The sequence below is a fragment of the Heteronotia binoei genome, chromosome 13, assembly GCF_032191835.1.
Source record: "Heteronotia binoei isolate CCM8104 ecotype False Entrance Well chromosome 13, APGP_CSIRO_Hbin_v1, whole genome shotgun sequence".
Taxonomy (NCBI): domain Eukaryota; kingdom Metazoa; phylum Chordata; class Lepidosauria; order Squamata; family Gekkonidae; genus Heteronotia; species Heteronotia binoei.
Window position 1 is genome coordinate 42,951,538 of NC_083235.1, and position 20,646 is coordinate 42,972,183.

The 20,646-nt window shown below is 40.6% G+C and overlaps 1 protein-coding gene across 1 annotated transcript in view; it reads left to right on the forward strand.

The window, feature by feature from the left end:
• The window catches only part of CA10 (carbonic anhydrase 10), a 546,255-nt gene that overhangs the window by 221,951 nt on the left and 303,658 nt on the right, over positions 1–20,646 (forward strand). Inside the window, exon 4 of the mRNA XM_060252934.1 lies at positions 9,823–9,965. Coding sequence (XP_060108917.1) covers positions 9,823–9,965 — 143 coding nt within the window. The remainder of the gene's footprint in view (positions 1–9,822; positions 9,966–20,646) is intronic.

Consider the following 20,646-nt stretch of genomic DNA (forward strand, 5'->3'; position numbering starts at 1 on the left):
CAGTCACTGTAACATGTGGGCTGGGCTACTTGCTGGCTTGGTTGAAGACACAGGCTAAGAAGAGAAGAGCAATTTTTTATACCACACTTTTCTCTACCTTAAGGAGTCTCAGAGTGGCTTACAATGGCCTTCCCTTCCTCTTCCCACAATAGTCACAATAGTAGATAGGGCTGAGAGAACTGTAACAGGCCCACGATCACCCAGCAGGTTTCAGGTGGAGAATCAAATGGGGAATCAAACTTGGTTCTTCAGATTAGAGTCTGCCACTCTTAACCACCACTCCACACTGGCTTTAAAAACCAAAAGGTTTCAGAAGGTGTGGGAAATTATAATCCAAGACAAAATTGCCTCCCAACTCACTTTAGGGGATAATCCTAGGATAGGAGAAAATTTTGTAGAGAAATGGTTTCCTTTTTTGGACTTTGTAAATAATAGTTCATCGAAGAAAAGTATGATGTCAAAGAAGTACCTAAATTTTATTATATATTGAATAGCATTTGAATGTACTAAGGCAATTCTTTTTATAAGAAAATTGTGCAACCGCTTACGGAGTTGTTGTTTTTTTTCTCCCCTCAAATATGTGTGAGTGTGTTGTTCCCTGTGATGTATGCATTAGTAATGATGTTTAAGCCAATGTTATATGTCTGTTGAGATTTGATGTTTATTGCTTTTTACAAAATAAAAATTTTAAGTTTTTTTTTTAAAAAAACCCAAAAGGCTCATGCCACTGGCCACAATCAAACTTTATAAGGCACCTGAAGCAGGAAGAGGAAAAGCAATCCTCAGCAAAGATGCTGATGGCACAACCATCTCATCAGCACTTGATACAGTCGCTCTGGAAGCACAAGGACTCTTCTTCAGTTCCGCTGACGAACACTGTGATACAGTTAGTCTTATATTGGAGCTACAGTGTGGCATCATGGTAGCTGCTTTATCTGTCAGTGGGCTTGGGAGAAGGGAAATGATCTTCTAAAGCTATATTTTGAAGAATTTGACATATGTGCTTGCCAACATGTGAGATTAAAGACAAATAATACATTATGCTGCTATTATATCATGTAGAAGTGAATGGTGCTAAGTATATTATTGCTTAGGAACCTTTATGTATGATCATCGATAGCCACTGTTGTATAGAGGCCTAAAACCCCCACAAATTCAGATTCAAATCTCCATTCAGACATGCTGAATAGGGGTGTGCAAAAAACAACAGTATTTTTCGGGCTCAGGTATAATGAATATTGGTGTTTCCCAATATCCCCATACTGATATTGGGATTTGGGAAATATTAGGGCCTGCCAAATTTTTTTGGCTCCATTATATCCTATGGGAATCATTAGAGTCAATAGTTCTCGTAAGCTAGAATGCAGAATCAATCTGAGGGTATATGGGGCTCTGGGGAGGCCGCTTTTTGAGGTAGAGGCACCAAATTTGGCCCCAGAAGGAGGTGCCCCCATTGTCCATTGTTTCCAGTGGAGGGGAAACAAGGTATTTTAAGGGATACAGTCCCTTTTTTGCAAACTGTACCATGAGTGAACTTCAAAGTGGCAAGTTCACCCAGAAGCCTTCCAGATGAACTTGCTGCTTTGAAGTTCACTCACATTGTGGCTTGCAAAAGGCATGGAGGGAAAAAATTAAAGGGAAACTTTTTATTCCTCCATGCCTTGCAAAAGTCCGATCCTGGGCTGGCTTTTTTTTCAGCTCATTTTCAACTGAACTGGAAAGAGGAGCTAGCCCCAACTGAGTCAGCGTAGTTCTTTGCCACCCCAGCTGATTCTCTGCTGCAGCTTGGGGGGGAAAAAGCTTTTAAATGCCTTCTCCAAACTAAGCCGCTCTCTGCATCTCAGTGGGTTAACTGTGAGGGCATTTATGTCAAGCATGGTAGAATTCCACTAGTAATTGATTGTCCTCCATAAAGCTGGCCTGTGAAATATCATGGAGGACAAAGGTCTATTAACTCTGTTATTCTTTCCCCCTCCCCCTTCTTGCTTTATTGCTTGCGAAGTAGAAGTAGAGAGAAACGAAACTAACTTGCGAAAGAATAATCAGCACCTTCCCATACATTCCTGTTAGGGAGTGTGGCACATCTGGGGAAAGCAAGGACAGAGTCCTGATAACGCTATGAGAATGTAGACATTTATGATAGTTTATGTGTGAGAGCGCATCCCTCACCCCCACCTTTTAGAATCCTTTTGAAGTATGCCTTAAAAGTGTTGTATCAATGTATCTTTAGCATCACTCTCAAGAAACTGTTACACAGAAAGTATCGGTCTATCAATAAACGTAGTTTTGTATCAAACTGTGTCGTAATAGGTGATTTTAACTACCCGCAGATTGATTGGGTCAATATGTGTTCTGGTCGAGAGAAAGAGATTGAGTTTCTTGATGCTCTCAATGACTGTGCTATGGAGCAGATGGTCTCAGAACCTACCAGGGGTGGGGCGATCCTGGATCTGGTCCTAAGTAATGCCCAAGACTTGGTGAGAGACGTAAAAGTGATTGCGCCGCTTGGGAACAGTGACCATAATGTTATTGATTTCACCATTTGTATAAATAGGGAGTTGCCCAAAAAGACCGCCACAACCACATTTAACTTTAAAAGGGGTAAATTCTCTGAGATGAGGAGGCATGTGAGGAGGAAACTGAAAGGAAAGGTAAATACGGTCAAAACCCTTGGGGAAGCTTGGAGACTATTTAAAACTATAATCCTAGAAGCTCAGATAAAATGCATACCACAAGTTAGGAAAGGCACAAACAGGTATAAGAAGAGGCCAGCATGGTTAACAAACAAAGTAATGGAAGCTGTAAAAGGTAAGAAGGACTCCTTTAAGCGGTGGAAAACCAGTCCAAGTGAGATTAATAATAGGGAACACAGGCAGTGGCAAATCAAATGCAAGACTGTGATCAGGCAGGCAAAAAGGGACTATGAGGAGCATATTGCAAAAAACATAAAGACCAACAATAAAAATTTCTTCAAATATATTAGAAGTAGGAAACCAGCCAGGGAAGCAGTGGGGCCCTTGGATGACCATGGGGTAAAAGGATTACTGAAGGAGGATGGGGAAATGGCTGAGAAGCTGAATGCATTTTTTGCCTCCGTCTTCACCGTGGAAGATGAGAAGTGTTTGCCCGCCCCAGAACCACTAATATTGGAAGGGGTGTTGAAAGACCTGAGTCAGATTGAGGTGTCAAAAGAGGAGGTCCTACAACTAATAGACAAATTAAAAACTAATAAGTCACCGGGTCCGGATGGCATACATCCGAGAGTTCTGAAAGAACTCAAAGTTGAACTTGTGGATCTTCTAACAAAAATCTGTAATCTTTCATTGAAATCTGCCTCCATTCCTGAGGACTGGAAGGTAGCAAATGTCACCCCCATCTTTAAAAAGGGTTCCAGAGGAGATCCGGGAAATTACAGGCCAGTCAGTCTGACTTCAATACCGGGAAAGTTGGTAGAAACCATTATCAAGGACAGAATGAGTAGGCACATTGATGAACACGGGTTATTGAGGAAGACTCAGCATGGGTTCTGCAAGGGAAGATCTTGCCTCACTAACCTGTTACATTTCTTTGAGGGGGTGAACAAACATGTGGACAAAGGAGACCCGATAGATGTTGTTTACCTTGACTTCCAGAAAGCTTTTGATAAAGTTCCTCATCAAAGGCTCCTTAGAAAGCTTGAGAGTCATGGAGTAAAAGGACAGGTCCTCTTGTGGATCAAAAACTGGCTGAGTAATAGGAAGCAGAGAGTCAGTATAAATGGGCAGTCTTCGCAGTGGAGGACGGTAAGCAGTGGGGTGCCGCAGGGCTCGGTACTGGGTCCCATGCTCTTTAACTTGTTCATAAATGATTTAGAGTTGGGAGTGAGCAGTGAAGTGGCCAAATTTGCGGATGACACTAAATTGTTCAGGGTGGTGAGAACCAGAGAGGATTGTGAGGAACTCCAAAGGGATCTGTTGAGGCTGGGTGAGTGGGCGTCAACGTGGCAGATGCGGTTCAATGTGGCCAAGTGCAAAGTAATGCACATTGGGGCCAAGAATCCCAGCTACAAATACAAGTTGATGGGGTGTGAACTGGCAGAGACAGACCAAGAGAGAGATCTTGGGGTCATGGTAGATAATTCACTGAAAATGTCAAGACAGTGTGCGTTTGCAATAAAAAAGGCCAACGCCATGCTGGGAATTATTAGGAAGGGAATTGAAAACAAATCAGCCAGTATCATAATGCCTCTGTATAAATCGATGGTGCGGTCTCATTTGGAGTACTGTGTGCAGTTCTGGTCGCCGCACCTCAAAAAGGATATTATAGCATTGGAGAAAGTTCAGAAAAGGGCAACTAAAATGATTAAAGGGCTGGAACACCTTCCCTATGAAGAAAGGTTGAAACGCTTAGGGCTCTTTAGCTTGGAGAAACGTCGACTGAGGGGTGACATGATAGAAGTTTACAAGATAATGCATGGGATGGAGAAAGTAGAGAAAGAAGTACTTTTCTCCCTTTCTCACAATACAAGAACTCGTGGGCATTCAATGAAATTGCTGAGCAGACAGGTTAAAACGGATAAAAGGAAGTACTTCTTCACCCAAAGGGTGATTAACATGTGGAATTCACTGCCACAGGAGGTGGTGGCGTCCACAAGCATAGCCACCTTCAAGAAGGGGTTAGATAAAAATATGGAGCAGAGGTCCATCAGTGGCTATTAGCCACAGTGTGTGTGTGTGTGTGTATATATATATATATATATATTTGGCCGCTGTGTGACACAGAATGTTGGACTGGATGGGCCATTGGCCTGATCTAACATGGCTTCTCTTATGTTCTTGACTCATCATTGAAACCGCATGCTTGACATTTTAAAGTGACGGCAGTCCTTTTAAATGCCAGAGAGTTCACTTCAAGGCATTTAAAGGGACTGAGAGTCCTTTAAATGCCCTGTAACTGTGTCTATCTGGTGGCCCCCCAAAATCAGGATTTTTTTGGGGGGGCACCAGATTTTTTTGGGGTGGCCATTTTCGGAAAACTGAATCATTGGCCCCTGCAGCTGAGAAAATACTTGTAAATACCAACAAGGTACTTATGGGGTATTTTTTCCACTTGGTTTATACTGAGTGCGTAGCCCTAGTGCTGAACTAGCCAGTTGAAGTTGTGTTAAGAGTTATGATCTGATAGGAAGGTTTAGACCCTGTTCACAAGTTACAGTTTGTAGGAAAGAGTTGTAAGTTGCAGCGGAGTGCTGTATTTTTATGTGTATATCCCCCCCCCCCTTTTGGGCATGTACATTTTAAATCCTAGTATTCCACAACTCGTTTGTAGTATTTACCTCAGTTGTGTGTTTCTTTCTGAATGAACTTTGTTCTTGCTCACTTAAACCATCTTGTGCCTATCAGTTTACCTCATTGTCCTTCAGATATCAATCCAGGCTTGGGTGAGTTTATACCCAGGATCAAATTCTATCCCCTCAGACTTTTAAGAAATTTACTAGGGACGTGGGTAAAGGGGGGGCAGGAAAGTGTGATAATGAGTTTGGGCAGTCCCTCTCAGCCTAACCTACCTTACTGATTAATATAGAGATAAAATAGAGATGGAGAGAACAATGTACCAGAGTTATAGAGAGGAAGGACAGGATGAAAAAAAAAGATAAATAATTATTCTCAAAAAGTTTTATCTTATGGAGAATATCTGTATTCTGAGTGTCATGTCATAGTTTATGATGGCTGCTCTTTTATGAATTGGCATTGACTGTATTTCCATCTATGGGGCAGTTACAGAATAAAAAAACAGAAATACCATGGGGTATATGTGTGTCAAAAGCACAGGATTTTGTGTTTTGCAAGCTAACGGTCTCTGTAGCTCTGTAAGAGTATACATGTCTGTAGACAGAAGAAGAAGAGAATATGTGGCTAGGAGATGTGGGGCTTTAGAATATTTTGAGCACAGGGGCCATAACTTAGCCTTATAATGCATGGTTTTGCCTCACCCTAGAGTCTAGGGAAATCTTTTTTTCCCCTTTTTCCTTCTGTCAGTTGCACAGAAAACAGCAATTCAAATAACATCTTGCATTTGAAAAATATAGTAATCAACTTACTGCCAGATGCCAGAATACAGCAAATTTATTTATTTAAGAACACTTATATCCCACCTGCTGAACAAATCAGCCAGCAAGGCAGCTAACACTATAAATCAGAAGAACAATAAAATCTATCAGTGGAGCAAAACATAGCACAAAACATTCCCCAAACACAATCACACTGGCAACAGTCAGTTAAATGTGCTTAAAATAATCCTAAAACAGCTGTCAGAATCAATTAATAAAAAAATTATAATGTTCCACCAACAAAGTAACACTCAAACCAGCAGATGAAATAATGAAAACTGAATACAATCTAAGCAAATGCAATATAAATCTATAAAAGCTAAGAAATAAAGCCATCCAGAACAGAACATTTTTTAGAAACTGCCAGGAGTGATGAGTGCATGATGAATTTCTCGTGATAGGGAGTTCAGTGAGACCATGATAGAAATGTGACAGTCCATGTCAGCACTATCATTGAAGATGCAGAATTGGCTTTAGATGATGTTCTTGAATCCTGGACAGATTGATATAGGGGGAGACAGTTCTTTGAGGCTTTTAATCCCTTAGTCTGGGAGCCCCCAACCTTTCGCTGATGAAAATGGAAATTGCTAAGGAAACTGCCATCATAAAAGCAAACATAGCATTAGCGCTTTTATTAATTTAATCTAATTTAATTTTAAAACTTAAGCAGATTTTTAATTAAATGTTCATGTTGTTTAAATGTAATTTTATCTATTTGTATAGTTAAACTTGAATTGTGTTGTTAGCCGCCCTGAGCCTGCTTCGGCGGGGAGGGCGGGATACAAATAAAATTTTGTTGTTGTTGTTGTTTTGGCATACAGGTACATTTGGAATTCTGACGCAGCATGGTAGGCGCAGCCAAAAAATAGCTACCACAGGAGGTGGAGTCAGCCACAAAATGGCTACCACAGGAGGTGGAGCTAGCCACAAAATGGCTGCTGCAGCTTACCTTCAATCACACAGTGAAGATCTTTGTTTTGTGGTAGGAGCTGCTTCCACTGAAACATTTTTTAAAAATCTGCACGGCCAATCAGATCTCTGATAGCCAGTCAGAAGCCTAGCTAGACAAAAGCCTCACTTGGCCCCTCCCATTTTCTAAAAACACTTGGTTGGTACCAGGAAATGTGGTGGTGGGCACCACATTATGGAACTCTCCCCCACCACCGGCTTAGTCATTTAAGTCTAGCACTCTTAATTGGGTCTAGAAACAAACAGGCAACCAGTGCATCTGACAAAGAGTGCAGGCATGTGTGACTGTGGCCAGATCAGACTGCCCCAAGAACAGAGGAGGGTGGTGAAATAATTTAAGCTAGCAATGAAAAAGTGCATGTATAAAATGGACTGTATCTGCTGTCGGGACACTGACTTCTGATGGATTTGGTGAATAATCAGATTTAGCTATCTTCTCCAAATTACTTGGGGCAGTATACATAGTTCTCCATTTTATCTGCCTAATAACAAAGGATGCCAGGCTGACATCCAGGCTCTTTCCCTGACAAGGAGGAAATGGGGGAATTGAGCACCTGCTGGTGCAGTGATGTAATTTTTTGGTAATAAAATTTTATTAACTTGAGTAATAAAAATACATTTTCAGGTGGGCTTTAGGATGCTTTTAAACAGGCATGGAGAAAAAGAGAGGTTTTGGTATGCTTTAAGCCCCCCCCCCCCCCGCCCAGTATTCTTCTCCCTTCTGTCCCAGTATTTAGAGTCAGTGACACATCCATATCTGATCTGTTATATCTCTGTTGCTTCAGCAAGCACAGTGACAATTTCGGTGCTCATCTACTGCATCTCTCATTGAGAAGACCAGGAAGTCAGTACAAGGGAAAGGAAGTGAAGCTGGAAATTAATTTTTCAATCATTATCTGTGCAAGCAGAAGAACTGAACAGATGAATTTATCTGTGGGAGATGTGTTTCATAGCACACCACTTACTGAAATAGAAGAATCAGCTCAATCTCCACTCCCATTACCCACTCATTTGAAGGTCCCCTTTGGATTTAATGTTGAGTGATCATTATCTCTCAGACTAGTTTGACCAGAAGTGTTCTAGAATTATTTTGCTTATCCTAAAACCTTTTATTTTGAAATAAATATATGTATTGTGGTATTTTGTGACATAAGCGTACACCCATGGTGGTAATCGTAAGCAGAAATGCAGATGCCTGCAAAGCTATAGTTATGGACATTCACCATAGTATGCCCAATAATTTATTGCTGTAGATTATTATTGTTTTGGTTGCAGAACAGTCTGAAAGCTAGCTGCTAGATGTGCAGAGGCTTCTGGGTGACTGTAGCAACAGCTGTCAGCGTAATAACTACAGGCATCACAGAGAACTTCCTTTTAGTTTTCAGCACTACTCCTGCAACTCCAGTGGGCAGTACTAGCGTTTAGAATTCTGGGAGTGTACTCTCAGTGGATGCCTTTACTTAACAACTCTGATTCTGGTTCTGATAGCTGCTACAGTCACCCAGAGGTTTCTGAACTTATGGTAACTATATGTTCCAGATAGTGGGTACAATCACACAGGATATTTGGCCCAACCTAGCCATGTCTCCCATCCAGATTTAATGTGCTCAATCACACGAGTGCATCTGCATCCCAAATCCTGCCCGTACCTACCTTGTCTCAAGATGGGCTGGAACTGGATTAAACAGCTACTGGGAACTTCCAGGTAGCAAACCTCTAAATTGTATGTAGGGCACGTTTCCTGGCTGTCTGAATGGCCGGGTGTGCTCTGCGCCCACCCCAAACCCGCCCGGCATGTGCATGAGCAGTCTGAAGACTCACTCCCCTTATGTATATGCAGCCATTGCCTCTCCTGGCAGCAGGGCAGAGACTGTGTGATTGCCGCGGCATGGATAAAAAAAACCCCACCTTTTTCAGAGCTAGAATAATGCAGCACCTAATCTCCAGTGTGATCGCATCCTATAAGTGTACCTTTCTTTGATTTCTAACTAAACAATATTACTTCTTTAAGATGTGCCTTACTTTTTTATTATTACTATTATTATTCTACCATTTAAAAAAAAAATACAGTGCTGCATGCTACTATCTTTGAGCCAGACCAACCATGATGGCAGCCGCAGGTTTATCCCGTGGCCACTGACACCATTTTAGAAGCAGTTTTAGTTCTTTAAAAATTACCATGAGGCCCTGATCCAGATCAGGCCTACTGCAGCCCCAGAAGTTCTTGTTTGTCTCTTCAAGCCTTTTTCAGATGCCAAAGCAGCCCCCCATGCTATTTTGGCACTTGAAAAGTTTTTGGGGAGGGGGTGGTGGAATAAAAGCTCTTTGGACTGCAGTGGGCCCATTCCAAATAAAGGCCTCCTAGCAATTTTTAAAGAACTACAATTGGTGCTCACAGGAAGGATCTGTGCCTGTCATGACATTTAGTTTGGCCCTTCTGTTAAGTCACATTGCATTATCCCGGAGCTCTTCTTGATTCAGCTTTCAGACCATAGTCTCTGTGGTGATTACATGGATCCTGGAAAGTGGAAGACTGGACCCAATTCCTTTAATATCCATACCAGCAAATAGCTATGGATAATATAACCTTTAAAGAGAATCTGTATTGTTATTTGTTGTTTAAATTAACTGGTCTTATCTGTCCTCAGAGGCTGTTTACATGACCGACAATAAAAATGGGCAGGTTTCTTGGCCTCTTTCCTTCTCCCTTTTTCCTTTCCATAAATCCTTCTTGAACTAATTTCTTCTTCCTCTTTTGGTTGCAGTTCCTTCCTTTTGGGGCTTGGTGAATTCAGCCTGGAATCTTTGCTCTGTTGGGAAACGGCAATCACCTGTCAATATAGAAACCAGCCATATGATTTTTGACCCTTTCCTTACTCCTCTCCGCATAAATACAGGAGGTAGAAAGGTAAGATGCTTTTGCTTTTCAGAATGACAACATACACTGAACATCAGGTCATTTGCTGAAATCAAACATGCATTGTCATAAATAAGTTCTTAATCACATGCTGTGATATGCCTTAGCAGATGATAATTATCTTTAATCATTCTGTGTTTTCCAAGGAATGGTCAGATTTGGATGCTTTGTGAATTTGTAACAGCATGAACTAGTAAAACAGTACCTTGTTCCTTGCATTTTTTATAAGTCTTCAGATGTTTAATGAGTTTAGAACAGGGCTCAACTAAAACATTTCACATCCTCCAAACTATGGATCTGTTCCTAAATGCAAAGCTACCCCACTTGGGTAATGCTTTGGGATAGGGTAGGCTGCGAACAGGGATGGCATGTTTGTCTATTGTACACAGTGGACCATGTTGCTATATTGCCTGTGCAACTGGGTGACACTTTCTTTTTTGTGGCATGATGTTGAGAGGCTATGTAGTGCAGCATGGAAAGAGAGAAGGCGTTTCTGTGGTTTCCTAGGAACATATTGATTCTTGCCCTACACTGTGCTGCTGTGGTTTCCTTGTCCATCCTTGCAGTACTGCATGGGAAGTGTGGGAACATATCCCTGAATTGACCAGGTAACTTATCTAACAAATTTTGGCTTCATACTACTGTTTAACCAAGCCGACCAAACCATTTCATTCACAGACTGTCTAGGATCATTCAGCAAGGGAGAAAATAACATGGTACCAAATGAGAAGCAAGGAGCATGGGGGACACTGAGGTTGCAGATTTTAAAAGATGACAAAAGGATACATTTTAGGCTCAAGGGAGTATATTTTACACCACTAAAACCTGCCTTTTCAATCAGTGTTCTTTGTGAGTGCTTATTTGTTACAGCCATACATACGAACAAAATAGTATGAGTTCACTTGCATATGTATCACAGATATAGTAAGTGATAACTTGCATGTATGAAATGACAACTGCAGTTTCAGCAAACACAGTAAGCAGACTTCATAATCACCTTTACATTAGACTGGAGGAAGTTCACATGTTCAGTATGACCGCAAGTCATTGAAATTTTAGACTCTGAGCATATATGTGTGAATTACTTACAGAAAATCAGCATTATGTATTTTATTATGTTGGTACAAAGACATTTTATTTATGTTTTGAAACGAGATTAATCTTTACTGGAACTAGATAGCTATAGGCACTTGCCTAAATAATAAAAAGATCAGAAAGTACATTGTCCATCCTTGAAGTGCCCACTGCATGGGAAGTGTGGGAACATATCCCTAATTGACCAGGTAACTGCTTACTATTATTCCTCATTTGCACATACTATGCCAAAGAACCTTTCATTACATTGGTCAGGTTCTGTTGGCAAGATGCACCAGCATAAATGATTGAGTGGCAATTAAGATTCATAATGCATTCAGCAATATGAACCTCCCCATTGAGCTTTCCCTAGTCCAGAGACAGCATCCCCATTCACAGTTTGCTGATTGGACGTGACTTTTCAGTTAAAGAGGCATGATTAGAGATGTGAAGACCTGGAAAAAAAACAGAAAAATTTGGGAAAAAAACATTTTTTCCCGGGTTTTTTTCCTGAAGCCTTTTTTTGTTTCTTTCTGAAAAATTGAGAAAATTGAAAAAAAGAAAAGAAATTGGTTATGGAACGTTTTATTTTAACATGATGAATAAATATTTTAAGACAAGGTGTTCAAATATTTTCCAAATCATTTCTGAAAAATATGTATGGTACCAGATTATTCTAATTTCTGTTCACTGAGGACAAGCAAGTCCTAGGTCATGCCTATTCATTGAAACTTAGTCCTACGCTCCCTTCTGTACACTCCCCCCCTTCAATTCTTTTTATGAGAATGCGTTTTTTATTTTTATTTAATACTGTGGAGAGGAAATATGAATAATTGTTACTTCTGGTTTTTTAAAAATTGTTTTGTGAAGGGTTTTTTGTCTGTTCCACATAAACTAATAAACAGTTCAGGAGATCGTTGCTCCATTGTTCGGGAGATTGTTGCTCCAGGGTTTTTTCTGAGCTTCAAAAATTTTCTGAGCTTCAAATTTTTTTTCCCCCAAGCTTCAAAATTTCTGGAAATTTTACATCTCTAGACATGATCCATTATCCTAGCACCTGACAGATATACCCCCTAAATTGTTGACAAAGGAAACAAACTGAAAGTTGGTTAAAAATAATTATTTATTCCATCAATCTCTGTGAATAGGCTTGACAAGGTGATAATGTTGGGACTGGAAATCTTTCAGCAAAATGCAGAGGCATGTATACGATGATGGTAGCAGTGGTATTAGTGATGACCTAAAAGTTACTGTTCTACAATTTTTTTTTTAATCAACAGACTTTGTCTGGCAGCTTGCATGGAGAAAAGCAGAACATTAGAGCAGAGGATATAGATAATGAGAATAATAGAAGCAAATATTTTCACAGGTTAGATGTTGAGAAGGAGCAATGCATCTTCAGTCTTTATGTGAAGATGGTACTTGCAAGTCATATCTCTACATTAGGAGTTGGAACATTTGAAGAAAAAGTTACATTTAGTTGGCCCCGTAGGATCCTATTCAGATGGTTACTACATATTATGCTTTTGGGCAAGTGCACTGTTTGATAGTATCCTTTTCTATAAACTGGAATATGAGTACCTTGGAGAACATATAGAGACCCTGCTGGTTCAGCCCAGTGGTCCATCTAGTCCAGCATCCTATCTCACCCAGCGGCCAATCCGTTCCTCTGGAGGTCCAACAACAGGGCATAGAGGCTGAGGCCTTTTCTGATTTTGTCTACTAGCTCCAGTATTCAGACGTTTGCTGCATCTGAACATGGAGGTTCCCTTTAGTCACCATGGCTAGTAGCCACTGACAGACCTATCCTCCACCTCCGCCTCATGAGTGTCTCTGCCATTTCAGAACTTAAAGCTGGATCTATTTGTTCATTTATTATGTATTTGTTGCTATTAAGATTCTGTTAATAGAAACAAATACATAGTAAATACATAATTCTCCAAAGCAGCTTACATTAAGTTAAACGTTTTAAAAAATCAAACCATCAATTTAAATAAGAATAAAAACAACAATAAAATAAATTAAAGCAGTAATACCAGAAATACCTATATTTAAAAACTGTAAAGCCAGGGAAAATAAGGTTTTAACTATCCTAAAAGGGCCAAGATTGTATATAAAATGGAATTCCTCAGTAGCTTTCTTAACCATTAATATGAAAACAAATGATTTGTAATAGGGTTTGTTTTTGTTTTTGTTTGGGGTGGGGGCGGGTTGTAGACCAGCATTTGCAAAATGGAGACCCTTGAATCCTGGAGGCTAGGAGTTGACTTGAAGGTAGAGAAAAATACCTCCATCCCATTAAAGTAAGTAAAATAGTAGCGCTATCCCAAGCAGAGTTACACTCTTCTAGGACCATTGTCTTTAGTGGGCTTAGAAGCATGTGACTGTTTAGGATGGCACAGTAAGTTTTATTGAAATATAGGGTTTTTGTTCCTTGCAACTCACTTGTCAGGTTTCAGTGGGACATATAGGCAAATGACTTCAGCTGAATTTACACCAAAGACTTCGACTTGGATGTACAAAAGAGTGGCTTCACATGATCTGAATAACAGAAAACTGAATATGTAATCCTTTACCAGGTATTATGAAGTGAACAGAGACAGAAGTCTTGCTTGGTTGTTTGCTCTGTTGCATAACTATGCATCATATGAAAAGAGAACATAAAGTATTTTGGTTTTCCCACTTGTGGACTCAGCTTATTTCATATACACAGTACATTGATTTCCCTTAGGGCCTGTTTAGTGTTCAAGGCATCCATTGCTAAGATTGTACGTATTCAGATCTCCATAGAGACTGTCACTAGATGAAGGCTTCCTTCCATCTGACAATTTAGTGCCAAGCCTCTAAGTCTGAAGTAGGAGAGGTAACATGCAGATGGATCCTATTGCAGGTAAGTCTAAAGATGGGATTGTGCCCTGCAAGGAAAGCTTCACTTGAAATGCAATCAGAGACTTTAAATCAGGGGTGTCAAACATGCAGCCCGAGGGTCAGATCAGGTCCCTGGAGGGCTCCTATCAGACCCACGAGCAACTCATTATCATCTGCTGCATTCTCTCATGCTTTCTTCTGCATCATGGCTTGTTTTGCCAGACTTGCTCAATTGCACAGGAGCTATAGAGCAAAACCTCTATTTTCTCCATTGGCTGACCAGCACATGAAGCAACTTACGTACAAAAGCTCACAATGCCCAACCATTTCATGTTTTCCCCTGGGTCTTAGGCTCAAAGCATTGGCCACGAGATTTCTGTAATGAATGTCGATAAATCAAAAGTAGGTTTGCAACTTACAGATACACACCTGAAAAAGATTGTTACGGCACAGACATTGTCTCCAGGTTTTGGTGCAATAATTCAAAGCAAGAGGTGTCAGTTACCAGAAACTGTTAAATGAACAAAATATTGCAAGAGTGCTAATCTTATAAGCATATTTTATTTTAAGGTTTTTTAAAAAAGAAAAAAGCTTTAATTTGTATTTGTCTATGTCCTTTATAAAGTTTATATCTCCACTACCTGGCATTACATTTTATGACACACATGGCCTGGCCCAACAAGGTCTTATTTATGTCAGATCTGGCCCTCATAACAAATAAATTTGACACCCCTGCTTTAAATCTTGAAAGAAGACATATTTTGTACTTACCATGAAGTCAGTAAGCTTAGAAGGCTGTTACCCTGTTTAGCTATGTACCTATAATTTTCCTTTTTGGGGGAGACATGGTTTTTTTAAATGTACATATCACCATCTTAAGTGAGTGCCAGACACATAAATTTCCAGGGGACATTAAGGATGCTCCCCATGATTATTCTAATTTTGGAGTGCCTCTGCATAGCTTCAGCCCTCTAACACATTTGTAATAATCAGAGAACCAGAAGTTCTTTTAAAATTTAATACCTGCCACGGGGGGGGGGGGGGGGGATAATGTGCTTGCTGTGTTTCTTGTTTGATTGTTTATTAAATGTTGTAAATATTTTAAATATTCCTTTTTAGAGCTTATTAATTTTGTTATGAATAATGTATAATACATATTTGAGCCTGAGGAAGAAAATTATTACCTGCCTTTTCATATAAACACCCAAGATACCTTTAAAGGAGTGAAAGATACAATTAATATACAGTGAATTCAAAATATTAAAAGGCAACAACAAAGAGAAGTTGCCAAAATTCCCTTTGTCAGAAGATGCTCACCAGAATTCCTTGGTTGGGAGTCATTATGATTCAACCAGTTTGAAAATGGTTTGCGGTAATTCATAGTGTAAACCTGATGCCAGAGACCCATGAGCTATGCAGGCAATGCATCCCTCTTCAGTTTTGTGTCTTGTATAGTTATTATATGCACTTGATATGGCAGAAGAGATATAAGATATAAATGCAAATATTTCATAACTGGGTCAGTACTTGGTGCCATTGGGTTTTCAGACATTGTAAGTTATGTTGGTAGATTTTTTCCCCCTAAAAAGCATAACATTAAAATAAATCAAGGATCTGCCCTCTGCTTTGGACTCAGCACCCCATCACAGCTTATAACTCTCTGATTCAAGTTGATTCCTTGTTTTGTAGGCGCCAAAGCACTTGGCAGATTGCTTTTGCAGGCAGTAAAGTCTGAAGTTTTATTGCAATTATGTTTTGGCTGCCATACATAACTGGTGCATGGGGGTGAGGGGCTTACTGAGTGGCAGAGCATGTGATCTGCATGCAGAAGCTTCCAGGTTCAGTTCTTGTACCACATTGGAGAGCAGCTGCCAGTCAGAATAGACTACACTGACCTTGATAGACCAACAACCTGACTCAATATAAGGAAGCTTCATGTGTTCATGTGTACTGCATTTAGGTTTACTGAATTTCTTTATTGAATTTGATCCATTTCTCAGGACTTGAATGAACCCAGTGGCATTCCCCCACCCCTGCTCCTTACCTTACCACTGACAAAATAACTATTTAATTCATATTTTGAGATGTAGTTACTTACATATCTCCCAGTGCAGTGCCTAAATACCCAGAAGCTTGTAGGCTGTATAGCCTGAAGAACAGCAAGAGATCTGAGAGGCCTGTGTTTCCTCCTTCTTTTCTCCTCCATCTTGAAGAAGGCCCTACAAGCAAAAGCCAGAGAGCCAGAGTGATGTAGTGGTTGGGAGAATTTGAAGAGATGGCCTATATGCCTACGATAGGTTGGATCCAGGGCTTTTTTTGAGCAGGAACGCAGTTCCAGCTGGCTTGGCATCAGAGGGTGTGGCCTAATTTGCAAATTAGTTCCTGCTGGGATTTTTCTACAGAAAATCCCTCTGTGAAACAATGGTAATATCAGGGAGTGTGGCATAAAATGCAAATGAGTTCCTGCTGGGCCTTCTCTACCAAAAAAGGCCCGGTTGGATTCATAATAATTCTTCCCGGAAGAGAAGCAGAGAAACAATTCCCATTTATTCCCCCTTCCCAGAGCAGACCATCTACGTGGTTCTTCAAGATCCCCTTTCCTCTGGGAGCAGCATTTTGTGGAGATCAGTGGGCTGCAATGAAAGAGAGGGGAGCAGGAATGCTACATTTTGCTGATGGAAAATTTAGCCTAGATCCAGCCCAGTCAGAGAACGATGGAACCCAGTCAGGTTGATTCATTCATCTCTATACTTGGTCTGAACAATAATTTCTGGACTTGGAAACTTATTTCCATAAGAGCTGTACTTGAAAGAGCAGGGCTTTTTTTGAGCTGGAATGCACAGGAACATAGTTCTGGCTGACTTGGCAGCAGGAGGTGTGGCCTAATATGCAGATGAGTTCCTGCTGGAATTTTTCTGTGAAAAAGCCCTATGTGAAACAATGGTGATGTCAGGGTGTGTGGCCTAGTATGCAGATGAGTTCCTGCTGGGATTTCTCTATGAAAAAGCCCTTTGTGAAACAATGGTGATGTCAGGGGTGTGGTCTAATATGCAAATGAGTTCCTGCTGGGATTTTTCTACAAAGAAAGCCCTGTGAAAAAGTCTTTAACATAGCAATACAAGGAAAGAAAGGAGCAGAAAGAGTATTTTTCCCTCTTACAAGTATTTCTAGGTGATGTCATGAAATCATTCCTCTGTTATTTACTCTGTGCTTTCATTTTATTACAAAGAGGCTCTCCAGCTCCAGAAGACACTGTGTCACTAGTGCACCTAATTGGATTCCAAGATCTGAAATATCAGCCTGAGATGCTTAATGAGTTTACATGCAGATGAATTCCCCCAGAAGGAATGTGGTTATGGAAGAAAATCCACATGTTGCAATTTTCTCATAATAATGCTGCCTTTGTCTTCTGATTAGATGCGTTTTAGAAAATTCAACAAGCCCATTTACAGATAAACTCTCCTTTCTAATAAGAAATTCAAACTCATTAATTTACCCCACATGTTTCTCCAGTCTTTGCAAACAAGTAAAAAACAATCACTTTATTCCGATTCGCTTGATGCTCATGACAGAATAAACTAAAGCCATTTATCAAGAGAAAAGTACAGGCCAGTGACAATCATGCAACTCATATTCCAGACCCTTATCCCCAAAAGGAAGTGCTCAGAATGAGATTAAAAATATTGTTTAAAATATTGTAGATATATTCTTTTAGCTTTATGGAGTAACAAAAAAGTCCATCAAGGGGAAATGGCTGCTTGAATTGGACCTTAGCATATTCTGTAAGTAGGTTTGCTTTGCCCTAGGAAGTTCAGGTGCCAAATCCTTGCTCAGGAATGGTGTCTCTGTGTTTAGGCACTGAAACAGGGCATGGCTGCTGAACTGCCTACTACATTTGTCCATTAGGCCTCTTGCCTATCAGTATCCTTCATCTGCTGTGCCAAGTTAGTGTTCTTGGAGCAAATATGGGCCCTGTCTCCAGGTAAGGAATTGGCAATTGTACATGTATCCCTTTTACACAACTTGGCAGGATGAGCAGGATAGAAATCCCAATAATAAACAAACAAATTCTTAAAGTTACTGGAGGTCTGACCTTCTTTGCATTCAACCTAATTCATGTATGTCGTACAACTGATCGCTGTGACTCTTCAGTGCACCTGCAACATAAAGATATACTCTGGAAAAAAAACCATAGTAAACAGATTGGTCCATGATCTTCATATGCAAAAGTGAAGCAAATATTAGTTTTAAGGGGAAGGTGAGGGGGTTGTAGCTAAATGGTAAAGTGTATGCTTTGCATACAGAAGATTCCAGTTGTAATCCCTGGCAGGTCCTATTAAAGAGTAGTAGGTTCCAGGAAAGGTCCTTCTCTACTAAACAGCCATGGCTCAGTGATAAAGTTTGAGTTTAGTTTTTAGCAGGGACTGTGTGTCCAATGATGGGGTGCATTATTTGTGTGCAGAAAGTCCCGTATTCAGTCTCCAGCATTTCTTATTAAAGAATCTCAAGTAGCAGATGTTGAGGGAGTCCTTTCTCTGTCTGAGATCCTGGAGAGCCTCTGATACAGTAGACAGTATTTGGGCTTGGTATAGAGCAGCTTATATGGAGGCAGTCTGACAATTCATTGTTGACCCAGGGCCAGTACAGATGTGTGCTGTTTTCATCTCAGGCATCAGCTGATTCCCAAAGACATTTTTAGATATTCTTCAGCAATCCATTGTTTTGGAATTGATTTACATATATATTTAATCTCAAAAGAATTCCAGTAAATTGGTTATATCTTAGTATAGGTTCTCTTTAAAGAAAACCAAGAACACAGTTTGTTAACACAAATAACAATCCATTTGCACATTTACCTGTGCTTGAATTTTCTACTGTGCGTAATGGGGAATTTAATGGAGCCACCAGAGCTAGGATCTTGTGTGTGATGAATAATAAACATTATCTAATGTGTGCATATAAGGCACAGTGACCTAGCAGCTCTTTCAAAAAGTTCCATTGGTTTGCAAAACAGGATTTGTGTTATGGTTGAAAACCAGCCTCTTCAAGCAGAACAGTGGAGCAAAATTTATGTATACTATTATTTTGGGTCCACTTCACATGAATTTTTATGCACTGTTAGCCTTTCATAATTTGTGATCAGAATGTTTTAGCCCTTGGTGTTAATATTTAGCTTCTTTAAATATGTCTACAGTTTCCTTAAAAAAACTTTTTGGCTCTGTGAAGGAATGCATTTTACTTTGGAGGACTGACCTTCACTGTGAGTTTTAAAAAGTTTTTCTCTCTCTGGGCAAAGAACAAGAAGGAGAGGGGAAGTCTTTTGGTCTCCAGAGTCACCTAACTAGGCCTTAGAAATGGTAATTGCTCCCTAGCTGGATACAATGAAATTCTCAGTTTCCCCCTCTGGCTAGTAGGTGACACTTAGCATGGAACAAAGATTTGGAAGACATAAGGTGCTAGAAAGACTTCAGGAAAAACTTCTTGGAGACAACAGGAAAAGTTCTTTTGAATTCTCAGGAAGTGGGCAGAAAGATAGATAATAAAACTCCTTGGCACAGGTCTCTTTTTCTGATTCTGTACAGGAAGATGGAGCTTTCACCTGGGCTCTCACACATTTTACATGCTGGTAGCAGTTCTGTGGACCACCTAAACCTCTTTTGAACACAGTATTTTAAACGGGCACCAGGAAGAGGGGAGGTAGTCAGTCAATTGGCAAGCTGTTAATCCCCTAGTGGCTCACATACCAAGCTCCTGGGCGGGATGGGCTTCTCCTGCTTTGGAGGTCCTCAACCCACTGGCTCACAGTGCGCCGGCAGGGGGATCCCCTCCCAACATCACCAGCGCACCGGTGACTCTAGAAGCTTCCAGGAAAACTCTGTGGTTTTCTGGATGCTCTAGCAATTTAGGAGGAGAACTCTATGGCACCATAGAGTTTTCCTCCCAAATTGCTAGAGCGTCCAGGAAAACCATAGAGTTTCACCAGAAGCTCCTAGAGCGCCTGGCACGTGACATCGCTGGTGCAATGACATCACTTGCAAGTGATGTCATTGTGCTGTGCACACGAAAAAGTCCCCCCTGGAGGCCGTGGGGGACTTGGCAACCATAGGTGCATAAGTGCCGCAAGTTGTCCCCATAGTAGCAAGAAATACAGGACAAGGTGGGGCCTTAGAACAGCAATGCAGGAAAGAAAGCTGGGACCCCTGGCCCTCTCACTGGATAATTCCTACAAAGGCCAGCTGATGGCTGTTGGTGAACTGAAAGAGGGAGAGAAAAGCCATCCAAAATATGCCTTTCTAGAGCAGTGATGGTCTGAAATTTTTACCTTCAGGGAACCTTTCCCTAGTGATGTCTTTGCTGAGGAACAGCTTCATGTCTAGGGTAAATTCCTAGAACGTTACGCACAGTTCTCAACAGGACTGTTCTCCACAGGATTCTAGAATTGGAAAAGACTTAATGACCATCCATTCCAATTTCCTACCCAATATGGAAAGACTAAAACTCTGATAGATGACTGACCAGCCTCTGCTTGAAGACTTCCAGCAAAGGGGAATCTTCCCAAGCAACTGCTTCCATTGCAAGGACTGCTATTACCATTAGGCAGTTTATTCTAATGTTCAGTTGCTGATGCAGCTTCCTATAACTGAAGTCTATTAGACTTGGCTTTGTCCTTGGGATCAGCAGAAGAATGTATCTTTTCTGTTTCCTCTGTGACATGAGATTAGATAGATTA